Source organism: Phalangium opilio, unplaced genomic scaffold (assembly GCF_054372755.1).
Source record: "Phalangium opilio isolate 3A_F unplaced genomic scaffold, DU_Popi_V2 ptg000046l_1, whole genome shotgun sequence".
Lineage (NCBI taxonomy): Eukaryota > Metazoa > Arthropoda > Arachnida > Opiliones > Phalangiidae > Phalangium > Phalangium opilio.
The window spans coordinates 7,053,020-7,069,994 of NW_028324169.1; the positions used below are offsets into that span (position 1 = coordinate 7,053,020).

The 16,975-nt window shown below is 40.5% G+C and overlaps 1 protein-coding gene and 1 long non-coding RNA gene across 3 annotated transcripts; one reads left to right on the forward strand and one right to left on the reverse strand.

Annotated features, from left to right (window-relative positions):
* Nucleotides 1–7,886: 7,886 nt before the first annotated feature.
* On the reverse strand, nucleotides 7,887–9,323 carry LOC149676484 (uncharacterized). Of its 2 annotated transcripts, XR_016366760.1 has the most exons (5): nucleotides 9,149–9,323; nucleotides 8,997–9,070; nucleotides 8,885–8,934; nucleotides 8,208–8,812; nucleotides 7,887–8,144 (listed from the first exon to the last, which is right to left on the reverse strand). It is a non-coding gene; the product is annotated as an uncharacterized LOC149676484 (long non-coding RNA). The 2 variants fall into 2 exon arrangements; XR_016366759.1 differs by having other exon boundaries at nucleotides 8,208–9,323.
* A 1,709-nt stretch (nucleotides 9,324–11,032) lies between these two features.
* On the forward strand, nucleotides 11,033–13,173 carry LOC149676485 (uncharacterized). Its single transcript, XM_089838777.1, has 3 exons — nucleotides 11,033–11,102; nucleotides 11,174–11,394; nucleotides 12,588–13,173. Exons 2-3 carry the CDS (start codon nucleotides 11,296–11,298, stop codon nucleotides 12,975–12,977), a joined length of 489 nt encoding a protein of 162 aa, XP_089694903.1. The 5' UTR covers nucleotides 11,033–11,102; nucleotides 11,174–11,295; the 3' UTR covers nucleotides 12,978–13,173.
* Nucleotides 13,174–16,975: the final 3,802 nt, after the last annotated feature.

The following is a 16,975-nucleotide window of genomic DNA, read 5'->3' on the forward strand; positions in this document are numbered from 1 at the left end:
CAGCCAGGTCTCCCTTTGTGACGTACGCTGTGACATAGTTTGCCACAATTTCCGATTTGTCAGCGACAAATTGCAAATCCATTTTGGCTTTGGAAGCCAAAAGTAGCCTGGGATTATAATCATTGATTAAAACCTGGTGCTGTTTTCTCGGCAAAGTATCACAAATGTAAAAATTTGTCACAGATTTAAGTATTTCAAATTTTAAAATTAGAGATTTTTCCTAATTTTTTTCCCTAATTTGGTTTTACATATTCCATAAACCCCACTTTTTGAGGTGCTGGGGTGACAAGTGCTTTCAAGCATATCTGTTACAGCCATGGTTGGTCTTAAAATATTCTGAGAGACAGCGGAATTTATTACAGTTGCTTCGGAATCAGAATACAAGAAATTTATTCTTTGAGATCTAGTCTTCCTTTTCTTAGATAAAACGTCTTCTTCTTAGGTGTCATCATTGCTAATCTTTTTAGGCCTAGTGATTTTTATTTTCTTTGCAGCCTTTGAGTTTGTTTTTTTAGCAACTTGACTAGAATAACCATCATCTGACATTGCCCTTTTAGGTCTGCCTCGCATCTTTGGGACTGTTTTTTTTGGATACTTCTTCAGACCCTGTTTTTTTTAAACTGCCTCTCTGCTTCATTGCTGCGCTTTCTTTAGTTTCACTAGTAAGTTTCCCATCAGTAACCGATTCGCTCAAAAAACTGTGGTTCGCAGGGCAAGAAATAATGAGACAAAATTAGGTGGCATAAATTCTATCTCTTTATTGGTTCCAGGGTTTGTTAGGTTATTATTAGTAGTGATAGCTACCTAGTTGCGCAGAGATCCAAGATGGCCGCCACCCCAAGATGGCGGCCAGACCATCATCCACCAAACTTCCAGACAAAGATTAAGCTAAATTCCTACCTGATCAACCCTACCTTCCAGCATGCTATGACTCTTTAGAGGGGTTTTGCCTATTTTTCCCCCCAAAACAAGCTCGGCTTAACCCTTGGAGGCTGTAGTTCTTTTAATAAACCAGTCTAGTTATTTTGTAAGATTCTCGTTTGAATTTCCCGCCATAAGCCCATGTCTGAGAAACAAAGACAAATATATAAATAAAGATTTTTTAATAACAAATACCAAATAATATATACAATAAAATAGAGAATAACAAGAATATAAATATAAACAAAAATTAAATTAAAACCAGAAATATTTACCGCTACTTTTACCGCTAATGAAAACCAGTCTTTAAATCGAAATTTTGAAGGTAATTGTTTTTATCTCTGGCGTAAAAAGCATCTTGCTCAAAGTGACATTTTGATTTTCAAAACTTGATATTTTAATCGAAATCTTAACTGAAAGCCGCTCTTTAAATCGTAATTAGCGCCGCGTTTTATTAACAATTTCACGACATCAACGTGGCATTCACTCTAGCGGGGCGTCGGCCACTAGCTTTTTTCAGGCACTCTGGTGGTACATGCCTCCATTGATTCATGAAGATCTTGGGCATTTCGGCTCCGAATCCTATCCACGTTGATCGAGCGAACAGCTGTTAAGTTTGAGAAGGACATCGAAGTCAAGGCCTCACTGAAGAGAACGTGCTCCAGTTGGTGCAGGGTACGCAGAACCTTATGCGGTGGCAGGGCTTGTAGGGTTGTACGGGCCATGTCCTATAAAATTCTTCGTTGACCCTTTACTTCCCGAAGGAAGTTACATCCGAGCCACTGTGGGGCCTGGTCGTCTTGTTCTGGTCTGGTTGTTTGAGCCAGAACTTCTCCTTCATTGCAGTGTCAGCCCGACCTTGCGAATGAAATCGAACCACAACCAAAAGGCTTTGCTCATGCATTCTGATGGCTGAGGCGACTTCACACAAATTTTACGCAACTTTCAAGAGACCAATGGAAAACACGTCAAATTAAGTCTTGCCACGGAAGAAGTAGCAGGACTTAACTTAAACTCGATTTTCCTTCATTGCAATAGTCCGTTGTATGGACGCATATCACACTGCAATGAAGGGCGATTCATGAACCTCCTCAACATCATCCGGGACCAAATTCTCTGGATTTCTGACGTAAATCTCTTGCATTTGGTCGCGAACTATGGCCGACGTTGAGTGGTGGGACGCGAAAAAAAAAATGCGACTTCACACAAATTTACGCAGCTTTTCGGGCAGTCAGAGTAGAGATTGTCCAGAAAAGCTACGTAAATCTAGCCCATGAATCAAAATTGGTCCCTTTTCAGGCGATGCCCGAGAAGAGACAGCTAGAGAAATCGAAATTGGTCCCTTTTCCGTTGGAAAATTGAGTTTGGTCTTTACTCACCCAACAAAAGCGGCACGAGTTAAAGCAAGACATCTTTAGTTGGACTTTTAAGAGCATAGCTGAGCAACTGATAACTTTCTTCACGAAACACGGAGCTTATATACTAAATGACCGAGAGCCGATTTAATATTAAACAATTTCTCTAGATAAAAAAATTTATTTTTTTAAGGACCACACCCTGTCGACCACACCCTGAAACGTACTATTAAAACCGCGTGTCTTATATAATAACCGCTTGAAAACAGGTTGAAACCGGCTCAATCTAACCAGGGCGTTGTCTTTTTTATCGGAATCGGGTAAGGTCAATTACCTAGCTACGTAGATTTTTCAAGAGTAACGAATTTTAAAAGTTTAAGAATTTAAGTTTTTTTTTGATGAAGATAAACGGCGTGTATTTTAAGATCGTCCATAGCTCAGTGGTTAAAGGCAGGGTCTACTAATGTAATACCCAAAAAGGTGGCGAGTTCAAATCCCGGCCAGTCTACCGAGCTATGGACGATCTTTTTTATGTATAAAATAAGGTTTGTTTAAGAAGTTGGGGTTAGTTGATAAACAGGCGTTAGTCATGAATGACGACTTTTTTTTAACTTTAGCGTCTAATACGTGTCTAGATATATATCCAAACAATACCCAATCAAGTTTTAAAAATTATTTGCATCAACCTCTTAACTTGACTAGCGATTATGAAGTTGGGCTGGCAGAAATCATATTTCCGAATCATTGGGTGAATATAAGCGAAGAGTTTAACAAGTTTGAAATTCAGGTTGTAAGTGACCCGAACCGTGACAACTATGCAGCTGTTAGAAAGCCTGTTGAATATCAAAAAATAGAGATACCTGTCAATCGTTATACCAAGACCAAAGAGTACGAACTGCCCCAAAATTTTGTCGAGCTGTTAAATGATGATGTAGACAGTCATCCGTATTTAAAAGGCAAATTATCTTTTAAATTAGTGAATAAATATAAAGACGGGGCCCTGGGAAAACAGTTAGATACAAACTTTCCCGTTTACCTGCAAGTTTTAGGAGAGGAAAACATACGGTTCAAAATACCAGCTGATTCTCCCTTGGCCACGCTATTTGAATTTAAAGAGAATAATTACGAAGATGTTCCATATATATCCAAATATCCTGTATCAAAGCATGCTAAAAATATAAGTTTAAATTACACTAATAATTACGTGGAAATCGAAATTGATAATGTTGGAGATAGTTTTAAAAAAAATTTGATTACAAGTACATTCCCAAAGCCGCCATTAAACGTAAAACAAGTCATGAGGTTCCGCCAATAAGAAAAAAGCCCCAGCCGGAATATAAACCTGTACCGCCATCTATACCTATTTTACCGCGAACTACGCCTTTTCTTCCGATACCTATTGCTACGACTGAATCCGTAGTATTTGTACAACCACAGCCATCCAAAATAACCCCTCCCCCACCACCACCACCCAAAATAACGCTTCCGAAACAAACCTCTCCAAAGCCTTATTATCCAACATATTCAGGGCCTGACCCCTCTAAAACGCCAGCTTCAGGTAAACAGTTACCTCCAAATTCGACTAAACCGATACCTCCAAGTTCAAATGAACCGATACCTCCAAGTTCGGATAAACTAATACCTCCGAGCTCAACTAATTCAGCCGCTACTACAACGATTAATTCAGCATCTACCACAACAACTAAACCAACATCTACTACAACAACAACAACTAGACCAACCCCGTCTACTTCAGATCCCTTAAAGATTCTGACTACAGAGCCACCAAAGGTTGAATTACCGAAGTCAAAGCCGGAGCCAACGAAGTCCGAACTACCAAAACCAAAGGCTGAATTACCGAAGTCAAAGCCGGAGCCAACGAAGTCCGAACTACCAAAACCAAAGGCTGAATTACCGAAGTCAAAGCCGGAGCCAGATCCCCTGAAACTTCCGGACCCCCCCAAAATTCCAGCTCCGGACCCATATAAACCTGATCTATCAAAACAAGAGGCCCCGAAACCCTCTACCTTCGAACCACTGACGCCGACCCCCTCGCCAACGGAGGTTGAGGAAATATATATATTTCCAGACCCCTCAAAACCTGACTTACCGAAACCCGACTCACCGAACCCCGACTTACCGAAACCCGACTCACCGAACCCCGACTTACCGAACCCCGACTTACCGAAACCCGACTCACCGAACCCCGACTTACCGAACCCCGACCTATCGAAACCCGACCTATCCAAGCCTGATCTCTCAAAATCTCCAGACTCTACAACATCCTCTACTTTTGAGCTACCCGTATTACCGACCCCCTCCCCACCACCGGTTAATGAAAAACCCTTATTTCCGCAGCCGGTTGATCCGCCAAAGAAAAAACCCGAGCCAATTATCTCTGAAAAGCCTAAGCAAATTAACCCCGAAGATTATGATAACTATAAATATTGTTCTTACCGCAAACTTTTAGAGCCAGTAAAACGCCAGAGAAAAACGCCGAAGGGCTTTATAGAGCCGTAACGCGTACTTTAGAAAAATTAGTATTTAAAAAAATTGAAGTAACATATCACACTATAGATAATCGGGGTGATGCTATCATGTATAATTTTAAAACACCGGAATGGGTGGAAATTAAATTTTCTCCCCAACTAGCTAAATTGCTCGATCTTGACCCCAATAAATACTACACAGGACGCAATCAATCTGGTCCTTTGAGGATGACGGTACAAGAATATACCATAAACGAAAACAATGCATATCTAGAATATCGAGTCAATAGAACCATAAAGCGCTATACCCCTTGGGAAGAACCGTGGCTTTATTTATTTTTTAAAATGTCAGGCGAGTTTAGATCGACAGATGATTACAAGATTTATGAAGATATTGCCGAAAACCTACAAATAACTGCGCGCAATTTTGACCCTCTAAGATTGCAACAGGCCGAATTTAGCGTTATTAAACAAGGAGCGGAGCATTATTTTAGAGTCCATTGTCCGGCAAAAATTGAAATGCTCTTCCCAAAAGAATTGCGTGATATATTAAATTTAGAAGCTGAATACGTTGGTGGGACGTTTCTATCCACTAAACCTTTAGAGCGTAATTTTACGCATTTTAAAACAACTAATGACACATTTGTCAATTATCGCGTTCATGACTCGCTAATGTATCTATTTACTAAGACTAGTTTTACAAAAATTAAAATACCCGCGGGCGAATATACCTGCGATTTGACGGCGACCGGGGCCGTAATTCCCTTCTCTTTACATTTAAAAATTATAAATCAGTTATTGGGTGTTCAAAAATATATGCCTCGCCAGTATTTTAAAATGTACATTCTCAAAACGGAAACGGAAAATAGATACTATGTTCGTCTCGAAATAGAGCCAGGTGTTCGCGTATCGGTAGCTGGTCCAATGGCCAAGTTATTTAACATTCCCGAAGAGGGAGAATTTTTTAAACACAGTCACTCGGGAGTAGCTTTGGTAAATCCCCGATTAAGATCAATGACATTGACAGCTAATAATAATTTTTGGACTAGCGAATACGATGTGGATAGATTTCCAGAAGATCCCGACTATGCTGACCAACCGTATGTACCCGGGTCTCAAGGCAAGCGAGTTGACAATTACGCGTGCGAGATTCCTCCCGGGGTTTATTATCATATTAGCGATGTTTTAAGGTCTATGAGCGAAGCCATGTCCCCGGCGCATAGGAAAAGTCTAAAATTTACGCAGAATGTAGACGGAACCGTAACGGTTTCAAAATTAAACGATACGGTCTCAATTTTGTTTCCCAAAACAACACCCGGAAGAGGGCTCGGGAGGCTGTTAGGCTTTAGTGCCAATCAATTAGAACGGTATCTTAATAACGAGACTTCGGAGTACCCCGCTGATATCATGAGAGGCGTCGATGCCATGTTTGTTTATACCAATATTATCCGTCAACAAGTGGTTGGTGGTGGTCAAGCCCCTCTGCTACGTTTCATAAAAATGCCGGCTTTTTCGCTGCTAGACGAGGAGAACCAGGAAATATTTAATAATATCGACTTTTATCCAATTTCAACCAGCGATATACAAGAAATTGAAATTGAATTGAAATCCGATTACGGGGAAAATATCCCGTTTAATTTGGGCAAAGTATATATTAAACTGTTTTTTAGGCGTCGACTTCAATAGAACAGGAGCAATGGTGCCTAATAGATACACTCTGTATTTCCAAAGAGGATCGTCCCTTCCGGCTTTACACGCAAACTTTTTCCAATCGGGCGGTCGTTTTAGTGTTGGCGGCATCTTTAATTCTTTATTGCGCAAAATTACACCCTTTATTAGACCGGCCATTAGTACTTTAGCGTCCGAAGCTGTGGGGTTAACGAGTAGAGTAATTAGCGATGCCCAAAACCCCGGAATATCACCTCGAGAATCGATTAAACGAAATGTCAAACAATCTATAAATTCCCTACTACATAAAGGCGTGGACCGGTTCGTCAACACTCAAAGCGGGACGGGCCGAAAACGAAAGAGGACTGCTAAAACAAGCCGGAGCAAACGTGTTAAGCGACGCACTAAACGCGATTTTCTAGACTAAACATGTCGACCTACGAAAGTGTTCTTTCCGACTTTGAAGTATTTGAAAAGCCAGTGGTGAATAATAATATTGTTGGGACTAAAACGACTGCTCATTATCCAATTGCTCCCCTAACTAATGCAAAATATATAGAATTTATCATTCCTCCCTCTAACAATTATCATGATTTGACTAAAACTCTTTTGAGATTAAAATTTCGCGTTTTACACGAGGACGGCACGGCCGTTCCAGATGCGGAAAAGAAAGTCTCGGTAACAAATTTAATAATTGCCTCGCTATTTTGTCAAGTAGAATTATTTCTTAATGGCGTCGCTGTCCAGCAACCTAATAATATGTACCCATATATGGCCTATTTTAAAATACTTTTAAATTATGGACAAACGGCGGCCAATTCCTGGTTAACTTCTATGTTATATTATTTGGATACCATTATCGATCCGGCGACGGCTTTAGCGGATGCCAATATTAACAAAGAAAATAATGGTATTGGTCGTCGCGCTAAACGCGTGGCACAATCAAAGACGTGCGATGTAATTGGCGAATTATTTTTGGATATGTTCAAAACGCCCAAATTCTTACTAGATAATATCGAGGTGCGAATTAGACTTCATCGAAGCTCCACGGATTTTGCTATTATTCACAATGAAACGGGCAAAAAGTATAAGATTGATTTAACGGAATGCACTTTGTTTACGCGCGAAATTGAGGTTAATCCCGAACTGCAACTAGCTCACGCCCAGATGTTAAACTCGGGAACAAACGCTCGCTACGAAGTAAACTCTATTGTTATGAAAAATTTCTTAATAACCACCGGAACGCAAGATTTTATTAGGGACAGCTTGTTTACGGGGCAATTACCCTCGCGAACTGTCGTGGCTTTCGTTACTAATAAAAAATTTGTAGGGGAAGCAACTTCTAACCCCCTGGATCTCCAACACTTCAAACTCGATTTCATGCAATTCTCTTTAAATTCGCAAAATTATCCCGATATCCCGTTTACGCCTAATTTTGACGACGACCAGTACGTTAGATGTTACAATTCTTTATTCGAGGGTCTCGAGATATTAGGTCTTGACCGAGGAAATATAATTTCTTACGATTTATATAAGAAGGGCTTTTTTGTCGTTGTTTTTGATTTGAGTAGAGAACATCTCGCTTCGTTAGGTCTAAATTCCATGCCCCAGACTGGTAACTTGCGATTATCGTTAAGATTTAGCTCTCCGCTAACCGAAAACGTCACGTGCATTGTCATGGCCGAATTTCCAAACAACCAATTAATAATATCTAAAAACAGAGAAATTATTTATAATCACCCCAACGTATAAAAGACTAAAACTTTATAAATACAATATCAGTCGCGAGCCAAGATGCACCAAGTACACACCGTCACGCCAAAGCTCGACATTTGCGTCATTGAATCGATTGAACCTAAAATATTAATTCAAAGATCGGATACGCGTACAAAAACTATATTAAAACCTAACGCCTGGTACGCTTTGTTTCGGTTTCAAAATGAACTCACGTCCTTTTTTGACGGAAAAATACCTCGCTATCATATTTGGTTGCCCGTCAAAGAGCGCATCAAGCTGGAATGCTTCGTCAACTCGAAAGATGAACGTCTAATCGATCTTCGATACTATGAACGAGGCAGCGGCAGTCGTTATTTCCTCAACTTTAGCACCAGCGAAGGATTCAGCCTGAACAAAACAGGATGGCAGACATTGATCGACTTAAAGCCGTTGATTGACGAGGATCTCAAGGCTAAAGGGATAGCTGTCTGTCGCATGCGTGAATTAATTTTAAACGAGCTCACTACCACTTTGTTTGACGTCACTTCCACTTGCGCCAACGTCGAGTGTCGAAAACAAATATGCCACTCTCAAAGCTGCTCGGAATTTGACACAAATTTCAGCGATCGAGTCGAGCGTAATTTGCACGAAGCGTTGCCTCAACTGGATCGTGAGAAAATTTTGCATCAATTTGAGACCGAACACGGATGGATCGAGGATCAAGAGGATATTTACGCTTATTTTGTCAACAGTTTTGCCGATTTAAAGAATGCCTTGATTTATGGCTATTAAGATAAATGTACTGATATATCGTATTTGTTTAACTGATATTGTTTTTATAAAATACCTTTGCGTGTATTAAATAAAGTTGTTTATTGGGAAACCATTTAGTCGTTATTTATACTTGTCAAGACATGGACGCTAAAATTAGAAAAATTTATTACGACATAGCTAATCCGGCCGCCTATGGGTCGCTAGCCAGATTACAAAAGGCCTTACCGGACGTGCCAAAAGCAAAATTAATCGCCTTTCTCGAGAAACAACCCGCCTACACGAAACATCGATTTCGACGTTTCCGATTCAAAACCAACCAAGTGTACGCCTCAACTATCGATGACGTTTTTCAAGCTGATTTGTTGGATCTACCGAAATTAAAACGTTTTAATAAAAATGTTCGCTATGTTTTGTGCGTCATTGACGTCTTAAGCCGCTACGGATGGACAGTCCCTCTTAGAAACAAAACATCTGGCGAGGTTATCGAAGCTTTTAAAAAAATATTTCGAGAGAGGATCCCTTTAAAAATATACACGGACTACGGTGGAGAATTTAGTTCGCGCAACTTTGATTCCTTCTTGAAACGGCACAATGTGCAAATACATTTTGCCCGGAGTCAGCATAAGGCCAGTCTAGCGGAGCGCTTTATTAGAACAATTAAGGAACAAATTGCCCGGGTTATTACAGCCACGGGGAATAAAAATTACGTTAAATATTTACCTTTAATTACTCGAGCCTATAATGAACGGGTTCATTCAACTACTGGAATTGCACCGGCTCATGTTAATATAGATAACGAATCAATCATTTGGAATAAACTGTACGGGAAATCAAACGGCATTACTCGATACGCACCGAGGCTTAAAGTTGGCGACTACGTGCGTCTCTCTATAGCTAGTAGAGTCTTTAGAAAAACCAGCTCGGGAGGCACGTTTACTGACGAAATATTTCGCGTTGTTGACGTCATACCCAGGTCACCACCCGTCTATCGCGTAGCGGATTTAAAGGGGGAGCAAATTCTGGGTGTTTTCTACGTCGCCGAACTACAAAAAGTCTCGTTACCTGAGACTAAATTATGAACACTTCGCAAATAAACGCTCTTTTAACTTGCGACAAAAGAACGCGACCCTATTATTTAGGGTGCTTCCCAGTAGACAGACTCCCAGAACGGCCAAAAAGGCCCAAATTTTGCTTTATATTTAATAATGAAGCAGCTGGAGAGGCTGGAGAACATTGGATAGCGTGCTTTTCTAACAATGACACGGTGGAAATGTTTTGCACTTACGGAAAGTCGCCGCGATACTATAAAGTTAATTTAAAACGATACGGGAAACGAGTTGTTTACAATAAACAACAAATTCAACATCCATTCTTTCAACTGTGCGGTATCCATTGTTGTCTGTACCTAGCACTCCGCTGTCAGGGCGTGGCTAGAAAGACGATATTAGACGCCATCTATGACCAGAATCATAAACTTAACGACTATGTCGCCTTATTATATTTATCTTTACATTTAAAAAAACATGTACACAGATATTGTTCGCAATAAAACAATTTTTTATTTGTCTTAATATTACATTTTATTAATCAATATCGCGCCATTTATGATGTCGAGGTCTTCGTTCGTTAGATGGAACCAGCGGTCCTAAGTTTTGAAGCTCGTCTTTCTTTTTCCGAGGTTTTTTCTTTTTTTTCTTGTTTTTCTGTTTAGCGGAGGCCGTCTCAAACAGGTTTTCCAAGTCCGTTAAATTGTCCCCGTTTTCCTCTGCTAAATTCTCTTGTTCCTCGACAATTTCTTCTTGAAACCCGTCGTCACGATTTGCATAACCGACAGCTCCTTCTTCTAGCTCTCTTTTTGGCGTGAAAAATGTGTTTTGCAAATGATTTGCAAGAACTTCGGCTTGCCGTTTCACCATATCTCCAACATAGGTCGGCCCATATTGCTGGTAAAAATCTTCTCGTGTTGGTGTCCCCGCATCCGTTTCGCTTTTAAAAACCTTTTGCCGAGGCTCGGTTCGTTTAGGCGTAGTAAAAGAACTGCCCGACGCGCTTGTTGTCGGTGATGACGTGGCATAGTTCGGCCATGACAATTGTTGTTTTCGCGGGGGTATTTTAGGGGTGACCGGTAATGGCGGCGTGGGGACATTGGACATTGTTTGTGTTACGACCTCAAATTTAGGTAAGGGAATTTGTTTCTCGATACTTAAATATTTCTTAAAAGCGTCTAAATATTTATATAATTTATCGTAGGCATTCAATGGCGATTTTAAAATATCCTCAATCTCTCGGTCCAAAGCAGAGTGCTCTTGGGCAGCTGTTGAAGTTACGGCGGACGCCGGTACAAGAACCATTTGTTTCATAGTTTAGCAGCTATGGCTTGGACAATTGAAGGCAAAATTGCGGCAAGCAACGTCGTAAGAAAACCACCTGATTGCTGCAACAACAGCTTTTTTTTGCTTTTCTGCGACAAGGTACTTGATCCGAGTTGTCTAATAATTTTCTTGTACTTTGCTAGCTTTTTCTTGCGGTCTTTGCTCAAAAATATACCCCCGCCCTTTAAATTCTTACAAATTGTCTGAATGCTCTTTAATTGAGGTGCGCTACTATTGTTTAAGAGGGTTCGCCGTTGTTTACAGCTAGTTTGACGCAAGCTCTGTAAATAAGGGATAAATTTGGCAAACTTTGCTGTGGGACGCGCTACGACGAGTCGGGAGCGTTTTGCTGATCGACGTTTAACGCGTGGGGCCATTATTCAAATGACAATTAAATTTAATCGACATAGACATACATAGGTGATTCGTGAGGTAAAACACGCGACCTTAATCGTAAATTTTCCGGAGTTTCTTGTTTTAAATCAATTAACAAATAGCTATAGGGTTCTTTAGTGGCTAGTCTGTACGCCTCCGTAATACGCTTCGGGTTATCTGGACTTATTTGTTGCGCTAAATATCTAATAGAGGCGACATCTCGAGGATTTTTCATTATTATAAAATAGGAAGAGTTTTGAGAAATTATCCGCGATTGGCTACCCTTGGGAAACAGTTGTTGAGTAATAATAATAACCGTATACCCTAAATGATGCGATGTCACGCACACTAAATCGGCAATATGAGCTTGTTTAAATAATTGGCTAGCTAAGTCGTCTAGTATCAAGTAGGAGTCGCGATTCATTTCCCAAAAGTCCGGATCCGCCGTTGGCAAGCCTTGAATAAATTGAATTCCCGGAATCAATTGTTTCAATTTTTCGTAGTTTGGCTGCCAGGCGGCGTAGCAATAAATAACCTTTTTATGCGGTGGGTCAAACATAAGCTGATGATTTTGCAATAAATTACTTAAAAGAAAACTCTTCCCCGCTTGCGTTGGCCCGACGATTAGAAACTGAGCGGGTGTTCGGAACTTTAAAGAATGCGAGACTGACTCGGTTGGATTCATTTTAAATAATAAGCATTTTATTATTGTTGACAGGTTATTTATATTAATAAACATAGATATTTAAAAAACATTAATAATCAAAAAAATTAAAACACTATAAACCCAAAAACCCCCAAAAAAAACCTTACATATTTAAACAGCATTAAAAAACCCTTTTACCCAAAAAAAAAATCAATATTAATTAATTGTTTTTAAAAAATTTTTTTCAAATTCCGTTATCCTTTGGCGAAAGCGTTGGTCGTTGATGAGGTCAAAGTTCACGCGAGACTCGGAGGGTAGTTGGTACACACGCACTACAGAAGAAAACACGACGGATTTATGCGCACGCGCACTTTTTCGTTTCCCGACCGCTCGTTGTTGGTGGCTGGGCATGTTTGGATTAGAGGCTCGCAAACATCCTCGCCCTCGCTGGTCGGGAAGTCCGGAACCCCCTGACGCAGTGGTTTGTTGTTGCACGGTTTCTTGGAAACCATCGGACACGATGGACTGTGCTTCCGATGTTCCCTCGATGGATGGTCCGTGCAACGCCACTGGTACAAGGCGATGCCGCAAAAGGCGCAGCGCGTCGTCTGTGTTTCTACATCTGCAAGATAGAAACCGTCTTTGGCCAGGGCTTCGATAGGAACGCAAGATTCCCACAAGCCCTCAAAAGTATGTCTTCGCCTAGCCTCGTAATTCATGCGAAAGAGATGTTGAAGCGGGTGTTGCCTCTTTGAAACCGTAGGGTCGACTGGTTGTCAAATCGGCGTTCAACAATCTCTTATTCGAGGTTTGGCGAAATCTTTTGGTGATTTTAACGGCCTCTAGCTGCAGCTTGTATTTATCCCGTTTAAAATTAAAAGGGACAATGACTGTAACTTCCTTTTCCGGGTTCATCGCTACACTTTCAAAGGTTTCAAAGTCAAGTTTTTCAAGATTTTCTCGATTTAACGTCAACCCTTTAATTTTCTTGACTTCTTTTCCTTTGCTAGTGCGAAACGAGTAACTTTTGGCACCGGTACTACAAAAGGAAGTTATATAATCACCGCCGAGTTCGTCCGCCCAGCAACCAATATGATTGCCAGTTGGAATGTCAAACTTTCCCGGTAGATGGCGGTAGATTATCGAGTCGGTGTCACAATACAAAGCTGCGCGGTCTAATTGAAGCAACATCTTGTTCAATTCGAGTCGCCCGTAGCAAGAAACGAAGCTCCCCACAATGGCCGACCCCAGTTTGTAGTCTAGAATGTAATCGCTTTTGGCTTTGTACGATAAGAGAGCGATCGACTCTGTAACTGGCCGTAAGTCGACTAATTCCAGAGTGTAATCGCTCGCGTATCGTATCAATTCGTAATAATTGTTGATAAAGATGCTGCGAATCTTTCCCGTATTCAGAGCCATGCGACCCCAAAGAGAATTTAAATTAATTTTAGCGATATTACGCAGGGAAGGATTTGTTTGAATATCCGCCACTGTCAGAGAAAGCTTTTCATTCTTGTTTATATCAGCGATATACGCCTCTTTTTGCAGAGGCGTTTGCGCGTGAGCGGGAAATCCGGAATTCTTCACTTTCAAGGCGATAAAATCAGTCATGTACTGAGCAAAGAAATATTCCGTTTTTGGATAATGGTACACCTCGAATATATCGAGGAGTTTATAACCATGTTCCATAGCGGCATAGACTTCGACCGTTGGCCAGACTGATTCGAAAGCCCGTTCATTAACAGTGTGATCGCAGATTTCCGCTCGCAATTCTAGGCACGTGCGACAGAGGGCGTAAGCTAATTTACCACCGCTGCGAAAGGGAATTAAGGGGATGTGGAGATCTTGAGGGGCCAACAGACGACAACTCATAACGCCAAAATACCACCCTGGCGATTTGTCAAAATCTCTGTTATAGATTATGGGGTGGCCGCTAGGGTACGGACAATCGCGACAAACTTTCGGGTACAAAGAAATAATATCCTTGTAGAAAATTTTCTCCTCACCTTGCACGTGGCAGTTAAGAACAAAATTTTCCGTTCGTCCCCCATAGAGAGCGCTACGGGCTGATATTTGAGGTCGAAAAGTTAAACATTTGCAGAAAGCCTTTGCTTCGGCGTTTTCTTTTAAAAGCTTAGCAAATTGACACTCAAAAATCGAGGTATATTCATACCCGACCATCTTCTCTTTAATAAACAGCTCTCTATCTAGAGTCCGTTCGTACAGAAATCTGTTGCTGGCTTTGAGTTGGGTATTGTAGGCATTAAGTTTTTGACATGGACAACCGTGAAAGTAGCAACCGTGGAAATCGTAGATTTTGGGCGGAGTTTCGCTATAGCCGTCGACTAAATAGCGCCCCACCCGATATTCACCCCCATAGCTTAAAGCCGTTCGCAATTTTATATTTTCCGTTTTCTCCACCCAAGCGAGATATTTTAAGCTAATCTGACTGTGATTAAATTTTGCGTTATAGCCGTTAGAAGGAACAATACCCATGCTGTAAGGTTTATAGTAATTGTTAAGATAAATAGTGGTTAAAGCACCCGCCAAAGTAATATTTTTTAAGCAAAAAGGGTCTAATTTTGTTAGATCTACGTAAATTTTTCTAAAAGCTTCGACGCCTTGTCTTAGGACTTTGACGTCTTGAATGCAATATTTAATAAGCTCCTCTTTGATGTTATAAATAGATCCTTCCATTGACGCGTACCAAGTTTGAAAATCTCGATAATCATTGGCTTTCATTTGAGCTACGTTAAAGTACGACGCTTCAGGGATGACACCAATGTAATTAAGATTTTCTTCGGTATGAAAATCAAATGGAAAGAATCCTTTCGCCACATCGCCGAGGCTAAACATGCTAGTGAAATTACGCAGAGGTTGACTAATGTAATTAAAGCTATCGAGGAATCTAATTTGCGGTCCCTCGAGATGAATCATGAGAATTTTACTACCATCGAAAATAACGGCAGGGGTAACGTGTCTATGAACTAAAGCGTTAAGAATTAAGAAGTTATCAAAAGCTTTCGCGTAATGAGCTACGACTTGAGTGTTAGTAAAGCGCGGTTGGTACGTCTTACGTTTTTGTCCAGTCAAAACTACCTGCTCTACGCTAAATAAATAATTTAAAAATTGCTCGACGCAATTGGCGCCGTAAAAAATTTTAGTTTCAAAGCCGGCTTCAGTCTCTACATCGCAAACTAATAAAATGGGGACGTGAATATTATTTCTAAGAATAGTCTCAATGTCGTAATAAATAAACCGCGAGGCTTTCATTTTGGTTTCCAAAGGCATAACAAAATGTTCACCTGGCGGATGGACTATTTTACATTGAGAGCATTCGGGATTGCAGTCGTGATCGTCACCCATTAGTCGCCCACATTCTAAACATCGTTTTTGGCTCGCGCAGGTGCCATTAAGTAAATGAGTTTCGTAGCAGGGGCCCGGGAAAAAGTAGCGGTGGCATTCGTCGCAACGTTTTAAAGCATCCTCGTTGGTTAAATGAAAAGCTTCTCCTTGACACCGAAAACATATATAGGGCTTTGTATCCTCGGGGCATTTATGCTCTTTTAACAATTCGTATTTGTAAAAGGATTTTAAGCATAAATCGCAAGAGACACAACCGCCCATCATACCGTGCCAAGTTTTCGCGGGGTGGATATGATCGCCAATTTTTAATAAATAAATAAATTTAGGAGCTTGGGGGCCTTTGAAAAATATGGTAAAATTATTCGCAGCATCAACGATTACGATTCGATAATGGGGAGCTAAATAATTTTGAAATTTTTGAATATCTTCTAGAGTAACGAAACCCTCGGGGACGCCGGCTTTCCTGTGCAAGATTTTCGCAATATTACCTTGAAGGTCGCTATTGCGTCTCAGTTTGTCAAAATTGTTCCGGTTAAATGGCTGACCTTGCTTTTTTTGTCGATAAAAATTGCGATCGGCTAGCTCTTTACCCAAAACTAAACTCCGAGCAAAACAAAGGTTATCATTGTTCTCCATAAAAATAAATTGGTTATTTTGTTTAACGAAATAATCCAAATTAACCAAAGTTCTATTTTTTATAGATTTATAATAAACTCCTATATTCGCGTCGAGGTTTAAAAAAATAATGTCAAACTGAAAATCTTCCCCATTAAAGACAAAGTCCCGACTAGATTGCGTTACTCTATAGATGGTTCGCATGATTCGCTTACTGGTGAATTTGTCAATTTTTATAAATTTAATATTAACGGGAGTCGTCAATCCGGGGGAGCTTAAAACAAATCGAACCCGATTATACCCGGGATTCTCGGTTACTAATTTACGTATAACTTCGTCGAGAGTTTTTCGAAAAATTCGAAAAAAATCTCTTGTTGGGATGTCATTCAAATTTTTAAAAGCTATACGCAAATCGATTTGTTTACAATGCCACTTGCGACTTGTTTTGTCAATCTGCCGCTCAATTGTGTAGTACCGGTTTACCTGTGCGTGTTCCTCTCCTCCACTACCCTCCGAGTCACTCCCGCTGCTGCCGCTGCTCGAACTCATTTTTTGAATCTCTATCAGAAATAAAAAAAATTGGAACAAAATTTTGGTTTGTAAATTTATTATTAATAAGATACTTACTTTGCTTGGCGGCTGCTGCGTGGCCTGCGCGTCACCCTTTATGTCCTCCAC